Source organism: Phaseolus vulgaris, chromosome 11, assembly GCF_000499845.2.
Source record: "Phaseolus vulgaris cultivar G19833 chromosome 11, P. vulgaris v2.0, whole genome shotgun sequence".
NCBI classification, from domain to species: Eukaryota; Viridiplantae; Streptophyta; class Magnoliopsida; order Fabales; family Fabaceae; genus Phaseolus; species Phaseolus vulgaris.
In genome coordinates this window covers 53,296,648-53,319,660 of record NC_023749.2, presented here as the reverse complement: position 1 = coordinate 53,319,660, position 23,013 = coordinate 53,296,648, and the positions used below count along the sequence as shown (strand labels likewise).

Below are 23,013 nucleotides of genomic sequence, written 5' to 3'. Positions count from 1 at the left end.
ACTCACTTGGCTTTCAACAAAAAATAATAATAATAATTATTATTATTATTTTAGTCAAAGACAATAGTTGTGTTCACATGTTAACCAACATATTTGAATTCAATAATTTCTCCCAAAGATTCAACAACTTCAAACACTAAGCTCTTTTACCTTTTATTCAAAGCAAGAGGGTTAGTATATTATTCATCAAAATTCATTAAAAGCTATACAAAAAGGAAGAAAAACTAAAAAAATGTGATCATTAAGATTTATTTATAAACTTCTGTTAATAATAGAAATTTAATTATGAGTCTTTAAATTTTGTGGTGGTAAATCAAGTTTTAAAACTTCAAAAAATCAGTGCCCAAATTAGAAAAAAAAAATCACTTCTTAACCACTAAATTTGAGAAATTAGATAGATCTTAAAAAGTGTTAGTTATTAATTAAAAAAATTGTGACACTTAAAAATATTTTTTTATTTAACATATATTAAAAAAAATCATTAAATAAAAATTAATTTTAGAAAGTAAAATAATTAGTTACCTATTGACTTAATTTAGAAGGTCATTTTATAAATTAAAAAAACTATTGATATTTAAAGTAATTTTTATTATTAATTTGTAAAATAATTTATAAACTAATATCTAATCATTATTTTAACTACTAATTACTTTATATTCTAAATTAGTATTTTAGATACTACTTTAAAAACTAAAACATTCACAATTAATTTATATACCAATTTAAAAACTATTTTATAATTCTTTATTGAAAATAAAAATTATTTTAAATACCAATTATTTTGGTCTCTAAATTTAGTTGTTATTTAATAATTTTTTAATAGTAATAATAAAACTAATTTTATCCTAAATTTCAGAAAGTAATAAATAAATAAATCTAAGAAAAGTTAAAACAATAGGAGGAGATAAAATGTTTTTGTCCCATTTAAGTTTCCTTTTAAAGATGTTGATTTTGAATATTAATTAAACTAAGTTATTTAAACCATAACCCATTAATGTAAGCTTGAAATTGTGAGATTATTGGATTGATTTGATTTGAAAGTGATTAGCCATTGACAAGCCACATGAGGTGTGAGAGTTGACATTGCACCATTATATGAAGTCAATTATTGTGATGATCTCAAACAATTAAAAACTTGCTTTGTAAAGAAAGACCAAGACTTTCATGTTCATTATTATACACAAAATTATATGAGTAAGTGTACGGACAGTTGACTAGCTTTTTAAACCCTAACCACTCTCTTTTTGTGGAGATGTGTGTGATCTTAGACCAAGTTTCAACATTTCTTTCAATCAAACCTCAATGTAGTGTGCATTTTCTTCTTTTCTTTCTATCTATCTTCTTCCATTTAATTATTGGCTTAGAGCACAATTAACAAAAATATCAATAACAATATAAATTTCTTTTATATTCTCATCCCATCACCAATTAACACAAACTATAGGTTATTAAAAGTTATATGGATTATTTATTATTAGAAGACAAAGTAATGTTATATTATTTTTTATGTGTATTCTTGTGACTTTATTGGTATCAAAAGTTAACATTAAATAACTAATAATTTTTCATTTGGACTTCTTTTATCAATAAAATAAAATAAAAAATTTATTGTAAATTTTGTAGAACGAATTTGATGTTCAAATATCAGTCACAACTCAGTACACATTATGTTTAGTAAAAATCTAAGATAAAACATCCAAGAAATAAGACATAATAAGTCTTAAATTAAAAAAAAAAACATAAAAACTTGAAAGTTTCCATTTTTTTAGCTTAACATACTAATATTAATATTATTCTATCGCATATGAATATGCTCGGTAGAAATCTACCAAATGTTTATACTTTTTAGAAGTCTTAGTAATGATATATATTTGATCCTAAATATTCTTAATATTATTAGTATATGTAGGAATATTAGACTTATTCATACTGAGGAATTTATTAGATATCATGCATATGTTCAGTCACTTAAATGACAAGATCATGCATATCTTCTATCAAGATCATACATATTTATTTGATGGTCAAGTCAAGATCATGCATGTACAATTTGCTCCTTAAACGTCCTTATGCCATTCTAACAAAGTTAATCTCCTTAGAAACTGTTTTTTAGAAAGAAAAAAATTGATAGAAAAAAAAAACATCTTTCATCATTCAAAATGTATATTGGTAAGCATCTTCTCCCCACAATCCAACCAACTGGGTATTTGACTAAATAACTTGCAACGATCTAATTAAATATCACAGCCATTGACTAAGTTTTCATACTCAAACACCAACTATTTTCTGGGAAGATAGTTACTCTTCCATGGCATCCCCTTCAATCACTTCAACCTTCTCCTTCAAGGGAGTAATCTTTGTTAAGAGGACCTCTGCAATGAATAATTTATATTTAGTACACTAAAAGAATTTCTAACATCATTTTTTTTCTCCTGCCTTTCGCATACCTGTTACCATTCCATCTAATATATGCTAAACTATTGTATAGCTATTTACACCATGCTAACTCATCCATTCAACAAGATTATTTAATTTGAAATTACAGAGACAAAATGCAAATTACTTAGGAATTGAAAGGAAATGGTAAAACTTCAGATATTATCTAAGTTCGAATACTTCAACATACCAAATTCTCAAAATCATCATTTTCACAAGGTGAGCCACAATGTCATGCTAAACTACAAACTATTACTATGCAAAAACATAGGGTTTATTGAAGTCTGAAGCATAATAAATTGGCAAATTTAGAAACAAACCTATCTTTTTGGGGAACTCAAAGCCTTTTGGATTGACATAGGTACGTGGATTTGGTAGAAGATGGTTCCTGAGATATTCCTTGTGTCCCTGTGAAGCATTAGTGAAGAGATTAGGTAGAAATTAAGTTAGACGACCCTGATCGAATAACAAACTCTAGAATTCAGCTAGGCACTCACCTTAGTTATCACACAAACGTCAACATTACTTCCACTTCCCAAGTCATTAAATATACCAGCACATATTGCCTCAACAACTATTTTTATGCCTTCATCCCTCTACACCACAACAAAATGTTTTAAATCAAATTAAAATTTCAACCAAATTTCAACATGATAAATTAAAACATCATCACATCAACAGTATCAATTATCAATTATAACAAATATAATGAGCAATTACATTTAGAATTGAAATAGACATATTTGGTTTATATTATTCCATTAAAATGATTATAATGCAATCAAACCAGTGTTATCAATGGCATAAGGCCAAAAATCTGAATTACAAACATGTTATTGTGATCTACAGAACTGTCATACCAGACTTAGCAGTTCGTAAATGTGGCACCACCATTTAACACAAATGCACCAAATGCACTCCTCTAAACAAAGTTGTTATTTATAACTAAGTTTGTTCCTAATATGCTTACTTACACTCAAACTTTCCTTGTATTTGGACTCAAATACAGACATTGCAGCAAGTGAACCTGATCCCATTGTTGCAAATGGAAGGGTGTCAGTAGACCCATGAGGATAAATCTGTAAAGCAAGTCATCAAAACTAATGAGGAATTGAACTATAAGCATTCAAAACAAGGAAAGTTTGAGTATAACAGAAAAGTTTTAAGCAATGAACTAACTGTATGCAAATGAGGTCCAGTGATATCAACCCCACCCAGCACTAAAGCAGCTGAGACATGACCTTGATAACTGCACAATAGGTAAAAAAAAAGTCAAATACAGAATCCAGTGATCGATACAGAGAGAAATTTAACTGATGAGCAAGTTCTAAAACTCAACTTGAATAAGTGTTTTTTAAGAAGGGTCAAAGCTGTAACAACCCGTGATTCTCTGCCAGTGTGATAACGATGTAGTTGAAGCTGTGAGCTAACCATATCTACAGGAAATAACAAACTTCTCATTTTCAAGTGAACACAAAAGTTAATCCATATGCAACTATCCATAAGTCATAATGCAACAAATATGAAAGGAAGGTGCATTTAAAACAAATACCTGTTACAGCCTCTGTATCAGCAGCAGTGCCGGCTCCACAACAATATATGTTGGGTGCCATATAATGAATTTTCTCACAGTTTTTATCAGCCACTATAGGCCCTTCAGTTGCTCTAGTATCAGCTCCAAGAATGACACCATCCTGAGGCAAGTTGATTATATGTGAAAATTCAACTTTAGATTATAACATACAAATCAAATATTAAAATATAAGTATGCAATCAACATAAGCACAAATACCAACTGGTACAATTCCCAGTTAGTGGCCTTTACTTTGTAGAAGAAGCAACTTAGTTTCAAATTTATAATACAAAATGTGCATATTAAATGTAACATTAAAATCAAAGCCTCATCAATTGTACCTCAGCTAATGGAACAATTTAGAAATGAAAAAAGCTAAAGGAACCCGCTCAACATCAACTGTTGAGTTCGATATGATAAGCTGTTCTTAAAGTAGGCACTTAAATATTACAAATTTTGTAAATCAATGCAGGAGCTTTACTACATTGTTTCTTGTCAACTGTTTGTAAATGCCACCCAGTCCAATCATCCATATATTCAAGAACAAAATTAAATATTTTACTATAAGATATTTTTAGCATCAATAATCAAATTTCTCAGAAAAAAGAGAGAGAAAGTGGACTAATAGTCCTACTCAATAGAAGATTTCCGAAAATAACAAATAAGATATCCAGAGCCAGTCTAGGCTTGCCATATTCTCTCCCTATAAAACAATGGACAATTTCAAAGCTGGTGAAATTGAGAAAGAGAGGGCTTTATTTGAAGAAATAAAGGCTCGGGGTTTAACTCCTGATGTTCGGAGCTACTCAATTTTAATTCAAAAGCAGGATTTTCAAAAGAAACATACAAGTTATTTTATGATATGAAGGAACAAGGACTACATTTGGGCACCCATGCTTACAACATTGATATTGATGGATTTTGCAAGTCTGGAAAGGTCAACAAAGCTTACCAATTACTGGAGGAAATGAAGACAAAGGGTCTCCAACCAACAGTTGTAACTTATGGTTCTGTCATTGATGGACTTGCAAAAATTGACAGGCTTGATGAAGCATATATGTTATTTGAAGAAGCAAAATCAAAAGGTGCTGATTTGAATGTAGCGTTCTATAGTAGTCTTATAGATGTGTTTGGGAAGGTTGGAAGGATTGAGACATGGAAACCTCAAATTGGTGAACATCAAGAAAACATTTGCAAATATCTTTCAATAATAGTACTTACACAACTGGCTACTTACCCTGCATGTAGTTATCTTCATTTATGGGGTACTGTCCATAAAGAGCAACTCAGCCTAACATGTCATCTGCCTCACAATTATTTGCCATCCAAGGGCATTTTAGGAAACCAAAAAACAATAGGATCATCCCACCACTCTATATAAGGAAGGAGGTCACTCCCATACACCAACCACACCATCTCATACAAAAACTCTGTCACCACTCCCATGTCACTCTTTAGCACACTATGGATCAACTTAAAAACCAAAATATAGCAACCTTGTCTCAAAGCCTAAAAGCTCACTACTATATCTACTTATGTTTACCCAATTGTTCATTTCAGTATCTGTGTGTTCCTTCCTCTTCTCACCTTCCTCCTTCCTTAGTTTTCCTCCATTACTTCAAATTCTGTTTCTCTACATTCCCTTCCCAACTCTTCACACACAACATAGACAAGAACAGCATATGTTTCTCCTTTGCAATGATCTCCTTGTTTTTGTTGGTATAACTAAATCTCTCTCCTGGTCTAGTTCTGATGATAAGCCTTCTACGTTTATTAAAGATTATGTATACAAACCCTTCTAAAGAACAAGTAAACTTAAACAAAACAAATAAATCAGAGCGATGAAATGGGAGATTCCAAACCTGAAAAACTAATCCGACTATAGTGGTCCCAGTTTTCAAGAAGGTTGGGGCCTTGAGACCCTTGTTTTCAAGCATTGCATTTCTTCGGCATAGATCAAAATTGAAGCCACCCTTGGGAGGAAGATCCAACGACGGAGACATATTCCAAATGCAAATCGATCCTGCAAAACCAATTCAGTAGAACATCAAGTAACTGCTCCCAATTCAACAAAACATAACATAAAAATGCCATATTCTAAAAATCTAGGGTTTTGAAAACTGAAAAGAGAAAAACAAATTTGAAACGATGCTCACCGTAAGGAACTGCACAAGCTTTTCAGATGAACGGTAATTGATTATCAGAAGAAGCTTTTCTATGTTTATTCTACACATTCTTTATTTTCAACTATTAAAATAACACACAAAAAATACCTAAATGAATAGTTTTGCTAAAATAATAGGGAAAGATTTTACTATATTATTAGAATAATGTTTTTATTTTATATTTTCTATTTATATATTTTATTTTTATTGAGTGGAAGACTTTTTTTTTCTTCAAGCATTTTATCTTTTTATCATTTTCCATTTGATTTTTCTTTTCCTTTAAGGTATTTTTATTTCTTTTTAGTCGGTATATAATATTTAAAATATTGTGTTTTATTTTTTCCATTTATATAAAAAATTATAATATCAAATAAAGACAATTTTAAAGATCATAAAGATATTATTTAATTTTTACATTTTGAACCAAATTTTAGTATCATAAATAAATCAATAATATGTTTTCTAAAATAAAATTCTAATTAAAATGATTCACAACCAAAATATCCCAATTAAATTATAAAACTTAAATAAATAAACAAATTTAAATCATCCAAATTTGAAACTAATATTTTTTTCATTTTTAATCTAATTTAATTTTTCTTCAATAATACAAATTTTAAAAATAACACATCAACTATTTACATTTACAAGTTACTTTACATCAAATATTGATCCATCATGGTCTCATTTCACACACAACATGGATAAAGTTGTAGTTATTAATGATTGAGATAAATCACCCACAACATGTGCAAAGGAAGAAGTGACTAGTTTATAGTAATTGTTAATCAATTATTATATAAAATACACATGTATAGTGGTCTTCTTCTTTCACATGTAAAGTGAAAGAATACATTACATTAGGAAGGACACACTTATGAATGATAATTTTGATGAAAACAATACACATTGAGTTAATGATAGAAACTTAAAGGATATTGTTAATAAAGGTAATTGAATGAAGATAAAACTATCCATTTATATTAACCATTTTGTATTTCACTTGCAACATTTATTTTCCCCTAAAAACTAGTAGTTAGACTCATCAACAACCATGTGTTACTTGTCCAATAAACATGCACTTGCATGTATGTATCAAATCCTTTTACCAAACATAGTAAACGTCAACAAGAAAATAGGGTAAGCTAGATATTTTAAAACTTTCAATAAAAAATTAAATATAAATCATCCAATCACAACTATATGAATCATCACACTTCTTCATTCATTCCAAATATACAAAACAACCAGGTGTCTATAAATATTTCATGTTTTATATCCACTCATGCCAGAAATCCACTAATATAGTTTAATACCACTCTTTGCTAGAAATTCATTGCATCCACATATAGACATTTGACTCTACTTTCGGAAGACATATGTATTGATTTAGACTCAGATATTTGTACATGTCATACTACTCCTGTTGTGAAATCCATACAGCCACATATACATATGAATCAATTCATCCTGTATGACAGGGTTAATCCACGCGATCCATGTTGACAAGTTATTTTTCAAACCTCATCCTTAGCCATATGAATATCCTTCCACTCTCATCATCTGATTATCTTCATGCATATCTCCTTCTAAATGAATCTCTAATCAATGCACATCCTAATAATCTCAACACAGTTATTTTTTTTTCTTAAAATACTATGTATTGATCACATTTCCACATGTTTCATATTTCATCTCATTCCTCAACAAACCATTCAATCACGCATAAATTATACTTTTTAAAATAGTTAGAAATATCAACACTGAACACATATCCTTTAAAACTTCACATTTAAATTAAACATATAACTAGTATTTACTTTACATTTTGATAAGTGTTAAATTTTCTTATTTTAAACACATAAGTTGCATTAATTATGTGAAATATTGGCATTAGAAAGTTGTAATCATTTATAATTTACAAAATAATAAATTTTCAAAAGGTTTAATTCAATTTCATAACCTATAGAAAAGGATTAAAGGGTAATTGAGTGAAAATACCAAATGTTGTGAAAATGGCTTGAGCCCTAAAAGATGGCCCAAGTGCATGGAAATGGTGTTGAACGCATGGAGATGCACTTAAGCGGATCTGAGGCTGAGAGCATCCCAAAACGTTGCTCCTCAATCCACCTGAGTGTTGAACAAATTTAAGGTCGAGAGCACCCCAAAATGTTGTTCCCCAATTAGCTTGAGCGCTATAAGATGACGCTGAGCAAATTTGAGGCTACGAGCACCTCAAACATTGCAAATTTGCTTAAATCTATATTGTCTTGATTTTTATATACAAACATCTCATTTAAATCATAATTAGAGAAGAAATTTCAAAATCAATATATACAGTCAAACAATCATTCAAATCGTTTAAACTTTAAATTATTTTCATCAAATAACATCTATTTCAATCAATAAAACAACCTTGTAAAATAGTTTTGAAACTTATGACCACATCACTATCACATCCATATCCTCTAGCCTAGAGTTTTATTGAAGTATAAAATTAACTTCCCTTACCTTATTAGAAGGATGAACGCTCACAAAGAGCTCTAATTCCTTAAGAAAACAAAGATGGTCCAACTCTAAATAGAAATCTAATCTGACAATTTTGCTATATTCACTTTCAGGAGTCTAAGGATGACCTCTTATCGTCAAACTAATGAAGGACGAGGTTAAAAGTCTAAAAAAAACATAAAAAAAAACTTTCATAACAAGATAACGATTATTTTATTGAAAGTGATTTTGACAAGAACGACAATAGTGGTAGCAATAGCAAGACAACAACGACAAATGGGTAGTTTGGTCTTTTCACCAATCTATAGGAGTAGAAACAATAGAGGTGCAGAGACTTTTTTTGAGTGATCTACAAATCCAAACCCAAATATGTAAGTCTAGTTATTCAAAATAGGTTGTTTCTTCTTGTACCTTAAAAAAAATTTCATGCACCCATATTTTTTAAAAAGACTGTTTTACCTCTTTTAAAAATGACTTTCGGATTGCTTTTTCCAAAATATTTCCAAAACATATTTTTTTGGAACACATTTTATTAATTCCGAATTTACCAATCTAGAAATAAATAAAAAATATATTATGGAAATAATATTCTGGAATGATTTTTGGTCTTTTGGATTTCCTATTTTGGAACTCTTTGCTTACGGAATCCCTATTCTAGAAACATTTTTTTTCTTACGGAACCCTATTCTAGAAACACTTTTTGCTTACGGAACCCCTATTCCAAAATTATATAAAACTCTGAAAGGGTAATTTTGGTATTTTGAAGAATGTAGGGGGTGTAGGAAGAAAAATGTTGAGGGACAGGAAGAACCTCCCTTGAAAATAATTTTATTTAGTCTACCAACTAAACAAATCAAGCTTATGAAAATATAATATATAATAAAAATATATTAAAATAAATTGCATAATTAACTGGAGATTAGTGAAATAATGTTTAAGCTAATTTATGACAAAATTACAAGATAATATTCTAATTGCTAATTTGTGATGAAATGGTAAGGTAGTATTCTAAGACTCCATCCAAGACAAATCAGTAAAGAAGGAATTTCTTGTTTACAAAAACTGTGATTTGATTTAATAAATAATATTATTTTTCTCATAAATCACTCACTAAAAAAAATTACTTAATAATTTATCGCATAATAAACATTCAAGGTATTTTATGTCTATAGCAATGTCTCTATTAGTATAACAAAAAAAATATCATTGCATTAGGTAATAGTAAAGAAAAATTTTATATATCATTAACATAGTGCACATAAATTTTCCAATTCTTAAACTACAATTTAAAAGCTTTCACTAAAATGAATAAACAAAAATTTTGTAGCTTCATTTCTTATACAATAATTATAAATAATTCCATGTAAAAACCCTTCTCAAATGTGTAACATAAAAAATCATTATATATAATATTCTTTCAATTTTTTTATATTATACTTTTATGTTAATTATTATCATATTTTTAATATTTATTTTATTAATTAAATATCATACTTCAAAAAATTAATAATAATATTTTATTTATTTTTAAATATTTTTATGTTTAACTACCTATTTTTATTTTTAACCATTATGGCAATTAATATAATAAATGTCTCACATATATTTAACTATAAATTATTCGTGTTTTAAAATTAATCAAAAATATTTTAAGATATAAAATAAAATAATATAATATATAATTTCAATTAAATGCAGTCTCTCTGTCACTGACCCTATTTCCATTTTAGCATTTATGTGACAAAGTTGAGCATGTACAAATTAATGTATTAATATCTTCAACACAATCTCTAAATGCATTTATAAGGGGACCAAGGCCATTAATTGTAAAGTGGCATTTTGTGTGGGTTTATTATCTATTCTTGTTATCATCAATGGTGAGAGAAAGACACATGGGTTCCACAGATAAAGATAGCCAAATACCATGTACAATTATTAAATTCCTCTTACATTAAGATTTTTGTTTTGTTTTTTTTTTTGGCAATTGTACATGGATATTGAATTTCACTTGCAATATTATTAAAAAATTATAAAAGAACATTTCATTTGATGTTTGAGATACATCATATAATTATAACCTTAAAACAAATTTTTGAACTTTTTATAGTCATTGAAATAAAAAATCTAACCATGTTACATAATAAGATTGTTGAAACTTAAGATATCAATCTAACTAAACGGTGTAACTGAAATGTTAAGTTTCGTAATAGTCTAACTAAATGGTGTAACTGAGATGTTAAATTTCGTAATAGTCTAACTAAGATGTTAAGTTTCATTTTCATAATGTCTAACATGATAGCTTTCAAAAAAATTCTGATAAGAATTTGATTATTTAACCATAATGGCATTATCCTTGAAGGAATGAGAAGCAGAACAGTAGTAGCACTTGAAAATTAATTCCTTCCTCCACAAAAGTAACATCCATCAATGTTAATTCTTCCACAATTGAATTTTGAAGTTTCTCAAATTAAAATCTCCACATCCCTCTGAGCAATCCACACAAGTATTTCCTTTTTCAAATCCATTAAGCATGCTCATGAGATTTCTTACTCCCAAATCCCAACACATCTTGATCAATGACTAGGAAGCAGATTTTTCAAACCCAAATACCAAAGAAAGGGGCAATAAGCTTAAAAGAGAATATATTGCATGAATACACACAAAATCACACATTAAACACAAGAAGATGAGTCTCCATTAGGTTGTTCTAGTAAACAAAACATATATTGAGAGCTGCCATAGTTCTTCATATTACACCTACCTACGTGTAAGAAATGAAAACTTGAAAGAGAGACAGAGAGAGTTGGATGAGAAGCAAAAATTAATGGACAAAAAGTATTCCTCTTGCCATCTTGATGCTAATGCGTTGATTCCTCGCCAAAAACCTCAGTGTTGCACACAGGACATTTCTGAAAAAGAGGCAAATGGGAACAACAAATGGTAAAGACATTGGATTCAAGTGAACTTCAGAAGAACAATGCAATTACAAAAATGTGTACCTTGACTTAATGGTAAAGACATGGGATTCAAGTGAACTTGAGAAAAACAGTGCATTTAAAAATGTGTGTACCTTGTTAATGCTGAGCCACTTGGTGATGCATTCACTATGATACACATGGCTGCATGGCAATTTCATTTGCTGGTCTCCTCTTCTGTATGTCATCTGACAAATTACACACCTGTTTCGAAAGCAAATTCATTGTGAGTATATCCTGAAAGTAGAAAATAAAGCTGGAGACTAAAACCAGGAAAAAGGTGAGATTGATATCATAAAGAAATGTGACATACACATGCAACAATTTTACACAATGTTCTGTGCCAATCTCTCTTCATCACATCATTTATTACAGTTCAAACCTTTTCTCAGTTGTAAAATTTGTTATGTAATTTGTTTTACAGATATTATTTCTCTATCATAAGTATGCAGGTAGAAGTCCTAAGAACCAGAAAAGGGAAATAACATCAAACTTCTATGATCAATGTAGTTCTACATATAAAACTAGAGAATAATGGATCAAATTCTCTGGGAATCGGATTAAAAGTAGGAACTCTAGTCGTTGTAATTATGACTATCGAAACATTGTGTACTGTCAACCACAGTGCAAGAAATAATCTACCATTACATTTCCCAGGGTATAGGGGAAGGAAGGAAACGAATCAAGAATCGAAAATGGACAAGGTCAATTGATTTTTATCATTCACCTCATTTTCCTCAACAATATAATATTGTGTTTGACGCTCATTCAAATTTTTATCATCCATATTTCCATGTATTCTGTAAAAATGGTTGAGAAACAGGAGTTTACCTTTTCCCAGAATTTTTTCTTTTGAATAAGCTACCAAATTTGTACTTCGAGGTTGGAAGCATATCAATAAGTTCTTGTGAAAGACCTCGGCTCTGAGTCCCAACTGCCTCTCCCAAATCCAGTAGTTCCTGTCACTTACAAAATATCATTTGGCTATTGATTCATATGATCTATAATTCAAATTCGATTCAACAACAAACCAATAAAATTGAGAGCTCAAAATATTGAAATACAAATTAGCAATAAGTTAAACCACCATGCCTAACTTCAATCATCAGATTTTATTAGACATATACAAAGTGGATCCTTTCTGCAATGCAAAGTCCAAAATCTTTCGGGCAACACCCTTTTTTATCTTAATAATTATTCAAATAAAAATTGATAACATATAAAAGCATCATTTCTGTTTGATTGACATTCTTTGGACCTGTTATGTTCATGTGCTTTCGGCTAACAACTTAATCTTTTGAGTTGGTTCTCGACATGGTACTATCAAGGCTCCTATTATGACCAAGTGTCTAGGTGATCTGTGTCTAAATGGCGTGTAGTAGACTGGAGCGTATTTATATTCCCGGATCTTCACCAAACAACTTGAACTTTTGAGAGAGTTGGTTCATATAGAAATAATATTGAACATTTAGAATTTTAAAATGCAAAAACCTGCAAGAAAATCCCTAATCTCTAAACAAATCAGAGAATGTAGAAAATATGCTTACTTAGGATGCTTACCCGTCTGAGTAGTTAATATCTTAAATTTTTAAATTCACTCAGCATGAATTAATTGAATATGATGTTTAGTAAAACATAACTAATATAATAATCAATGATTTAAAAGACGCAAAACAATATTCTAAAGTAAGAAACTACATGCATACATCAGCATTTACATGTAAAACATTTAGTGTGTCACACCTCATAAGTCATATTATCAGGATCGATATTGTCTTGCCATATGACCTGCACAAATGCAACACCAAGGATTATAGGCTTCGGGATAAATTTTTATGCTGCTTTTGATTATCAAGTTACAAGTTGGAAACAATATACAGAAGGGTTAACTACTTTTGAACATTAACCAATTGAAATGCAGAGAGATCTCAACTCAAATTTTTTCAAGTCTTTCTTTTTAAATAATATAACTCCCAGTCTGATCAAGCTTATGAGAAAACAGGTTGCAAGGTAGCACATGAAATCAATTTAGAGGATTCAAATAACATCTTTATGGATTGAATTCTGACACAAATAATGAGCTCCAGAATGAGGTACCAAATAATGAGTCACAGTTATGCCAATATCATTCCCTCCTTGAGTATCATCTGTACATAAGTTTTAGATAAGTACCCAAAGTAACACGCCATTGTGTATGCACATGATACGACATGTGAAGAAAATGCAAGCATTGGTGCTTTGCATTAAGCATGAGATTCGATGCTGTTTGGAAAAATCTAGAAAAATATTGTTTTGTCTGTTTTGTAAAAGATGTTAGGACCCAAAAGAAATCATGGACACAATGGGCAGAATTGTTCATCTTGTCTCATTGGCCTATTGTCTGGAAAGTTTAGATGAGGGAAAATGGGTGAGTAGGGAACTGGGAGAGAGAAAAAAGGGGAAGGGAGATTTAGTTACTGACTTGGGAAAAGCTTGGCAATTAGCTGATGGGCAGGAGATTTGGGGTATCTTGGAATCATATAGTTTGTTATGGAGAGGTTATGTTCTCTGCAGGAGATATGCTCGAGGGCTGTAGTGTGCTGGTGCTACTATAATTTTCAGCATTCTAATAATATGTATCTCATTTCCTTTTTTTTTGTTCTGCCATATTTGGCACTTTTGGACTCAGTTTTGTATCAGATAACATGCGTAAAGGATATAACAGAATGACTAGCAATTGCATTATAAAGATATAACTCAGACATTCCAAAAAACCTAGCCTAACAAGCTGAAAAAACATAGTTTAACACACATAAGTATGGTAAAAATTTATAGTTAAATTGAAAATCACCCTGTTTAACTGTGACTGTTGTGCAAATAGCAGTGTTTACAACTTTGGCTGGTTACTGACCCCGTAAAGCTTTCAACTTTATCATAAATAAGCCCTTGTAAGTAATTCCCAAAATTAAACCCACAAGGATTACTAGCCACAAAGTTAAAGTTTAGGCAAACTATTTGCTAAAATAAAAATTAGAGGGGTGGTTGTCTGTCACATTGAGAGCCCAATGACATAGTGTAATCCATGTAGTTGACCTCATCACCTACTGAAATAAGGTTATTGTTGTTTGTCACAGATTGAAAGTATAGGCAGACTATTTTCCAAAGTTAAAACTACAGGGATTTATCTGTCACATGTTGAAAATTTAAACAAATTAATTGCAAAACTGAAATCATGGACTAGTTTTGCCAAGGGGCCCAAGTTAAATTGAGTAATATTCATTTTAATCAACATTAACTGAATAAAGTGTTAAAGTATCCAAAAAAGTGTGCAGTAGATAGATTACAATTTATCATTAAAGTATGCCATGTACACCAAACTATCATTGAAATAATGTCTCCCATATTTCAAGCATAGGGGACCCAGTGTTCCTACCAGGACAAATGATTGAATATTAAACCAAAATTCAAATAGTTAAGGTCTAAAATTGTGGCTGGGTTAATAAGAAAGCTTCCTACCTGGCTACTACTATTGGACTCAAGATGATTTGGACTGCCTGCAAAAGAAATTTAAAAGAGTTAATATACCATACTATGATTCAAATAGATTTCCTAAATAATAAAAAAAGAAGTTTCAATTTAACTCAGAAGCGAGGAAAAAAAAATAAGCTTCACTTAAAAGGTTAGCATGATGATTAACACTGTTTGAAAAAGAAATCCAAATAACAAAGATGCTACCATAAAATTAATGTTTTTTTTTTCTGAATAGTAGCAATTTAAAACAGTAATTTCAATAATGAGTTTCATCCAACCCGACAACCCCTCCCCCCTCTAGAACACCCCCCACCCCCCCTACCTCCAGACACCAATTTGATGATAGCATGGCACCTAAAAGTGATAAAATACAACAACCAACTTGCAGAAACCAACAACTTGGCCACAGGAGTTTGCTTACAGTAAAAGAAAATAAAATTTTCACTAACATTCTTCAGGGATGGTCTGAATGCTGGTGACTCCATCTCTTCTTGGTGGAGAATCTGTTGTAGCAGGTTCCACAGAGGTAATTGTGGAAGGGTATTCCCACTCAGCCCTATCAATCTCCATTCTCGGCAAATGACCATTTACCTCATAAGAACTATAGTAAGATGTACTACCAGGGCCAGACAATCCAAACTTATAAGGATTCATGTTCATTGACCAGTAGACACTTTCCTGGACAGAATATAAGATTAAATAGTTATGGTCACAAACCAAAACAGAATCTTAGTAAACTGAGTTAATAAAACAAAACAAAAGAATATTTTCTGCGAAGTTCAAAACATTCACAGATGACAAAAACTCAAAATTTAGTATTTAAATGGGTCAAAAGGGAGACACACATGTATATGACACAGCTACTTGGAAATGTAGCATTACTTATCCCCTTTGCAATTCAACAAAAAAAAGTACCTATCATTCTCACACTATTTCTTGTACTTCCATCCAACTCCCATTATTTAAAAAATAATAAAATGCCCATGATTTCATGTCAAACATAGTGAACTCTATTAAGTATCTAACTATTAAGTAGCAACAGTAATGATAGCAGCAAAAGAACTGAAATATCTGCTTTTACTCCCATATTTTCCAGTAAGTAAAATTCAATTTAGAATAAAACTCAATAAAAACTTACAACAACCCACATTTGCAATCCCTGGATGGATAGCATGATTCTAAATCATTTCCACCAAAACCATTAAATCATCCAGCAACACTGAAACAACATGAAAATAAGAATAAAGGGTATCACACGTTTATGGTCCCCCAAAATAGCTTGAAATTCAATTTTGGTCCCTATAAAAACTTAATACATTCTTAATCCCAACAGTTTAACAGAATCACAAGTTTTTAGTGCTGATATGCATGGCTTAAAAAAGGGTCACTGACCACAATTTCAGCCACAAGGTCAAATTTTGGGGGACTCTAACTGTATTGCCACCAATTGTAGCCACATTTAACCACAATGTCAAAGATCGCACAAAGTATAAAGCTAAATTTCGTGATATTTTATCCAAAATTTAAAACAAAATAAAACCAAGGAGAAAGAAAAACCTGATCAGGCATTGAGCCAGCAAAGGCATAATTGACGGGTACATGAGTGAATCCTTGAAAGAAATCCACGAAGTTTTCATTCACAGCATAAGGAAACCCTGCGTCTACATAATGCAACCCCATTTGTCTACCATCATTCATTTTGCACTTCCAAGAAGAACAGAACACACCACCACCCTACACTATACCCTTCAACAACAACTGCACAAAAAGCAAAACAGAAGAAAAAAAAACACATTACACGTCACCAAACACAGCCTCGAGCAGGAAATTCTTAAAGGGAACTACATCGAGAATAGCACAACGACAACCTTCGAATCCGACAGAAAACAAGGTTGTTTGGCCAGAATTTTTCTCAAAAAATAATTTGAAAAATAAATGTTTGTAATTTTGGTGTGTGGGTGAGATTTAGTTTGTGTTTCTGGAAAACAAAGAGAAGAATGGAAGATGGAGAGTTGAATTACCTTGTTCACATTCAGAATGGTTGGAGGAGTGAGAGAGAGACAGAGAGAGAGAGAAAGAGAGAGAAAGAGAGAGAGAGAGAGAGAGAGAGAGAGGGTTTTCTATGCTCTGTAACAAATGGCAATGCAATGTGGTTCTCTAGCTTTTGTACCCATTCTATTTGGGATTCATTTGGGAGAAAGTTGAATAATATAATTAATTAAAATATCTACTTTTTATTAAATTTTTATTTTCTTTAATAAATATCTTGAATAAATTTTTATTAAATATCTACTATATATATATTAGCACATTTTATTAACTAATTGTCATTACTTTCATTCAACATTTTCTTCACACATTTTATCAATATGTTAACAAGTAAAAAAAAACTAAAAAAGAAAACAACAACATTTTGTTTTGGTATTTTTGCAAAAAAAATGTTTTTCATTTTTGTTTTCAAATCATTCTTTGGATAAATCAGTATGTATTTATAGTTAAGATGCCGACAAAATACATAAATATTGTTACAATATAATATAAAAAATTATATTAAAATTATAAAATAATAATAGTTGAATGTGCAAATATGTAATTAAACTTATTTTACATTAATGCATAATTAAACTTATTTTATATCATATATAATTTTGTTATAATTTTTAACTAAATGTTTGATAATATATAAAAAAAATAGTTATTTTTTTGTAAAATTTAGTTTAACACAATTTGATTATTAATTATAATTTACCAACAATTAGAAAACTCAATGAAACTCCTAAAAAGGGATTTCACAAAATTATGTGATGCAATAAGAATTGTGTTCTACAAAATTATGTAATTTTAATGATTTTGAATTCCAAGTAAAAAGTATTAACAAGGAAAGAAATGTGTTACTAACCATTTTTTAATGTGTTACTAACCATTTATAATGTGTTACTAAAATCTTACAATTATTAGAATTATATACATATATTAATAAATGTTTTAGTTAGTGAATTATTATATTTAAATACAATTAAAATATTTTTATTCATAAATTGAGTTAAATACTTAAAATTCATTAATTTGTTATAAAAAGTTTTGGGTAAATTATGAAATATTTAATTTAAATTTTGTAAGCATTATAAATCATAGGGAAAACCACAAATAATTAATTTTCATTTTCATTTTCAATTGAAAAAAAAAATCATGCTCAATAAATGGATGATATTGATTGTAGAATACTTTTCATACCACATCCCTATCATCGTATCGTAGTTAAATTATTTTTATTTTTATTCATTTTTAAATATTTTTTTGTTGACTAGGAATGTGTCATTTGTCTTTTTTAAGAATATGCTGACAATAAACATCATTAGGGTTGAGAGCTCAACTATTTTGCATTATCATAGTTCTCTTTAAAATTAATTAGACTACTATTTCAAGACATTTAAAATAAACAACATTTCAATCTATTCTAAAATTTGTTATTTAAAACTCAAGAAAACTAAAAAAACTTAGTGATGATAGATAAAATAGTTATGAAATTTGTATTTGATTGTTTTATTTTATATTGATATACACATGTACATAAATTAATTAGGAAATTCATTGTGATTTTTTTCACCTTCTAAAATTTAAAATGTGACAAAAATATTTTAGAGGAATAAAATAAATACATTTTAAAAACATTAATTTTCATCATTAAAGATTATAAACCATTTTTAATATAAAAATATTTTTAAATACTAAAAGCATATTTAAACTAATTTTTAATATACAACCATTAACAAAGAATGAAAGTTTAACAAATATATTATAATAATTTAATTTTTAACCTTTTATAGAGCAATCATGTTTAAACAATTTAGTTTTTTTAGGATAGTTATGACTATGATTTGATGATGACATATTAGTGAGGTTTTTTAAATGTATTTATCAATAAGTATTTAGATGACAAAAGGACAAAAGATTAAGTTGTTGGAAACATTTGATAAGAGGAGTTTTCCTTAAAAGATGTTATCAACAAGTTTCTGACATTTGTTTCTTATGCTTCAAATTTAGAAACTAGTTATCACCTCATAGAATGATCAATTCAATTATAAGAGATTAACTTCAACACACACTAAATCATCAATCAAAAACAACATATATAATAATAGAGTATTTCAAATATCATCAAGAAAATAGATAATAAAGTGACATGTCACTCAAATAAATCAAAAACAATATCAAATTTTGATCAAAATAATAAAAAAGGGACAAAATTGCATTGAGCAAATCATAAACTCAATAGTGATTTTTCACCATCATCTAATCTAAGTGAGTGGTGAGAAATTAAGCTCCACCAGAGCCATACTTCTTGCCAAAGACTATGACCTGCAATTTGTCATAACCAGCAAGCACACCAGCACCAGCAACAGCACGAAGAATGTTGGCACCAGCTCCCTTGAACAAGGACTTAGCACCCTCATTTTGAAGGATTTGTGTAAATGCATGCATGGAGCTCTTGTACTTCACAGCTTCACCAGATGTCATCATCATTCTTCTTCTCACAGTATCAATTGGGTATGAGGCTAATCCTGCACCATTGGTGATTAGCCATCCAAGAGCAAAGCTAGCAAAGAAGCTATCCTGAAAACACCAAACAAAATGACAATTGCTGTCAGCATATGAATGAAATCTATCTAGCACAGTCTTATTTTGTTTCAAAAAAAACATTAATGTAAATAAAGATCACATACTATGATAACCACAACTATCCTTGTTCTAAATCTATTTTATGTCTTGGCCTTTTCTGTTTGGCTCTGTGTGTTTTAAGATTAAGAACATTGGTTAAGAATACTGGTTTATTAGTGACATTTCCTAACTAAAATGTTCCATTTTTGAATCTTTTAACCAATACATAAAGTTCTATTTAGCATTTGTGTTCCTTTTCATTCCAAAATTCATTTTTAATAGATCAACAAAAAGAAACAACATTTATCCATGTTATATGAAGAAAAAGTAACTACTTCCCACCTTAAACATGAATAGATTTAGGAAGAAGATATATTCTGACACACAAGTGAGTCCAAATAAAAAACATTTGATCAAATAAGAGTAGCCAGAAAAGAACAAACAAGAAGGGTATGCATGAAACCAACCTGCAAAGAGCCTGTTAAGAGAACTGGTTTGAGGGAATCATACATCCCAAAGTAGAGGCCACGATACACAATGATTCCAATACAGGAAATGTTGAAGCCACGGTAAAGACCAGCAACACCATCAGAAGCTAATGTCTTCTTGTAGACATCAATAAGGCCATTGAATTGCCTTTCTCCACCCTTCTTTGCAGCCTTGGAATCATTAGCCAGACGGGTACGAGCATAGTCAAGGGAGTAGACAAAAAAGAGGGATGAGGCACCAGCAGCTCCTCCTGAGGCCAAGTTACCAGCAAACCATTTCCAGTAACCATCCCTATCCTTCTTGAAATTGAAAAGCCTCTTGAAGTAGTCCTTGAATGCAAAGTTCAGGGCCTAGAACAGTACAAAGAATCAATAATGATTGACCTGATAGTACCATACACTGTCGTCCAAATCACAGACTGTGTGATGATGATGTATAATAAATTTGCTAACTTCCACAATAGCTACTTTAAGATTACCTTTCTGACTGATTGGCAATGCAAAAACTTGTGTAATAATATATAGTGCATGTTTTTATCCTTAGAAATCATAAGGGGTGATGATGTATAATGAATTTGCTAACTTCTACAATAGCTACTTTAAGATGACTTTTCTGATTGGCAATGTAAAAAGTTGTGTAATATATATAGTTCATGTTAATCATAAGGGGTAGGAGCAACATGAGTTACCTGAGTAGGGAAATAACGGATGACATTTGCAGTGTTACCTCTCCATAGGGAACCAAAACCCTCTTCATTGATTGTCCTGCTAAAACACTCACCAATACCTTTATAGGGCTCAGAGAGTCTACCAGCTTTGATCATCTCATCCTGGTTCTGGATCAAGAGCTTGATGCGTTCAATGGGGGCAGCAGCAGTTTTGGACACAGCAGCAGACACTCCACCCATGAGAAAGTCAAGGAGGAAGTTTCCTTTCTCAGCAGGAGCTGCAACAAACACAGGTGAGGCTGTTGCTGCAACAGCAGAGACATCAATTCCACCTCTGCATGCTGGCATCACTGGAACCTGAAATGCTGCATTCGAGTGTTTCCCAAAGGAGACACCATTGGAGTAATTCCCGAAAGATCGCCTCTGGTGGTACAGTGGAAGACCAGTTCGAAGATGTAGCTGGCCTGCAACTTTCTCAATGACTCTAGGGTGCTGAACCTGATCAACCATGCTTGTCTTTCCTGAACAAACAATACAATTAACCAGTACCAAAGTTCGTCATGAGAAAGGAAACACACCCTCAAATTATCTAACAAATCAAATAAGAAAGGTGGTTGTTTGATTCACAGTAAATTCAATCACAAATCTTAATGAATGATAAGTTGAAAATATGATCTTAGGGTAAACTTTAAGATCTTTAACCACTTTGTGTGCTTATAAACAAAAACAATGTCTAGGTAAAATGTTGTTATCATCATTGCCTTTGTTCATAATAAAATGAAACACAGCAGTTACAAAAACATGAACAAAATCACTCATATATGTACAACACAGATAAAATTGAGAAATTGAAATAGAAATGAACTATCATTAACACATAACAAATAAACCATATATACAGGAACGAACAAGAATCGAGGCTTTTCAAATAGGTTTATTATTGATGCAATCTTATGTCAAAGATCAACAAAAAAAAAAAAGGACAAATACACGTAAACATTCCCATTAGATTCAATTCTACAATACAAAAATCTAAGTATTCAGAGTGATTTATTAACTTTATGAAAAGCAGTAGAAAAAAACAAAGGGTCAGAGAAAACTTACAAGAAAAAACAAAAGATATTAAGGTTCAAAAGATAACTGTAAGATGAAAAGTTGGATTGAAGAAGGAGAGAAGGAAGAGTGTAGTGGGAGAGAAAGTGGAAGAGTAACTTTTAAAGAGAAGTTTGTGGTTGAGCGAGTTTGTTGGAGAGAAGAGAAGACCTTAACAAATGGAATGATGAATCAATGAATATAACCAAGTTTGAACACATCAAACTGCAACTCACTTTGTTGATATTTTCCCATGTGAACTTTATTTGTTTTTTTAATTGATTTTTTTTAATTTTAATTTATTATTTAGGTATTGTTTTTGTTATTGAAATATCTATATTTTTTTAAATATATATATATATATATATATATATATATTATATATTATATATTTTTTACATTTTAATTAATTAGATTATTTTAATTATATGGTATAAAATATCAATTTTAATAGGTTTAAAATTACAATTTGGTATAAAAGTGTATTTGGAAAAGATTTTTTTAAATATTAAATAAGAAATCTGTCAAATATTCCTGACTTTGAAATAATAATAGAATTGTGATGCAATAAATATTATTTATAAATTTGCTGTTGATAAAAAGTTAATAATACTAAAATAAATAATAATCTTTTAAGTTGTCCTGATTAATACTAGAATTAATAATATTTTAATCATATTAATATTAGTTCTTAGATTCATATTATTTCCTTTAATAGTATTTTTTTATATAATGGCAAATGATTGTTTGTTAATTAGATAGAGATGTAAAATTTGATAGTGATACGAGTGTTTTTATAATATATATATATATATATATTAATTCTTAGACAATTTAACATTTGATAAAAGATGAGAGTTGGTTTGTATTATAGAGTATCTCAACATATCTTAAATATTTTTAATTTCATATGAACTACATGTGTGTTGTTGAAAGTTT

General features: G+C 30.0%; 3 protein-coding genes across 3 annotated transcripts; all 3 read right to left on the bottom strand.

Moving 5' to 3' along the window:
* Positions 1-2,124: 2,124 nt before the first annotated feature.
* Positions 2,125-6,268, bottom strand: LOC137826030 (proteasome subunit beta type-7-B-like). Its single transcript, XM_068631877.1, has 9 exons — positions 6,166-6,268; positions 5,872-6,032; positions 3,989-4,130; positions 3,776-3,872; positions 3,616-3,685; positions 3,411-3,515; positions 2,934-3,032; positions 2,757-2,844; positions 2,125-2,372 (listed from the first exon to the last, which is right to left on the bottom strand). Exons 2-9 carry the CDS (start codon positions 6,010-6,012, stop codon positions 2,299-2,301), a joined length of 816 nt encoding a protein of 271 aa, XP_068487978.1. The 5' UTR covers positions 6,013-6,032; positions 6,166-6,268; the 3' UTR covers positions 2,125-2,298.
* A 5,039-nt stretch (positions 6,269-11,307) lies between these two features.
* Positions 11,308-17,316, bottom strand: LOC137810284 (E3 ubiquitin-protein ligase BIG BROTHER). Its single transcript, XM_068611502.1, has 8 exons — positions 17,189-17,316; positions 16,725-16,925; positions 15,617-15,845; positions 15,153-15,190; positions 13,401-13,445; positions 12,489-12,616; positions 11,753-11,861; positions 11,308-11,591 (listed from the first exon to the last, which is right to left on the bottom strand). The coding sequence occupies exons 2-8, from the start codon at positions 16,863-16,865 to the stop codon at positions 11,541-11,543; spliced, it is 741 nt and encodes a 246-aa protein (XP_068467603.1). The 5' UTR covers positions 16,866-16,925; positions 17,189-17,316; the 3' UTR covers positions 11,308-11,540.
* Positions 17,317-19,298: 1,982 nt separating this feature from the next.
* LOC137810109 (ADP,ATP carrier protein 1, mitochondrial-like) lies at positions 19,299-22,291 on the bottom strand. Its single transcript, XM_068611278.1, has 4 exons — positions 22,087-22,291; positions 21,004-21,503; positions 20,294-20,665; positions 19,299-19,781 (listed from the first exon to the last, which is right to left on the bottom strand). The coding sequence occupies exons 2-4, from the start codon at positions 21,490-21,492 to the stop codon at positions 19,485-19,487; spliced, it is 1,158 nt and encodes a 385-aa protein (XP_068467379.1). The 5' UTR covers positions 21,493-21,503; positions 22,087-22,291; the 3' UTR covers positions 19,299-19,484.
* Positions 22,292-23,013: the final 722 nt, after the last annotated feature.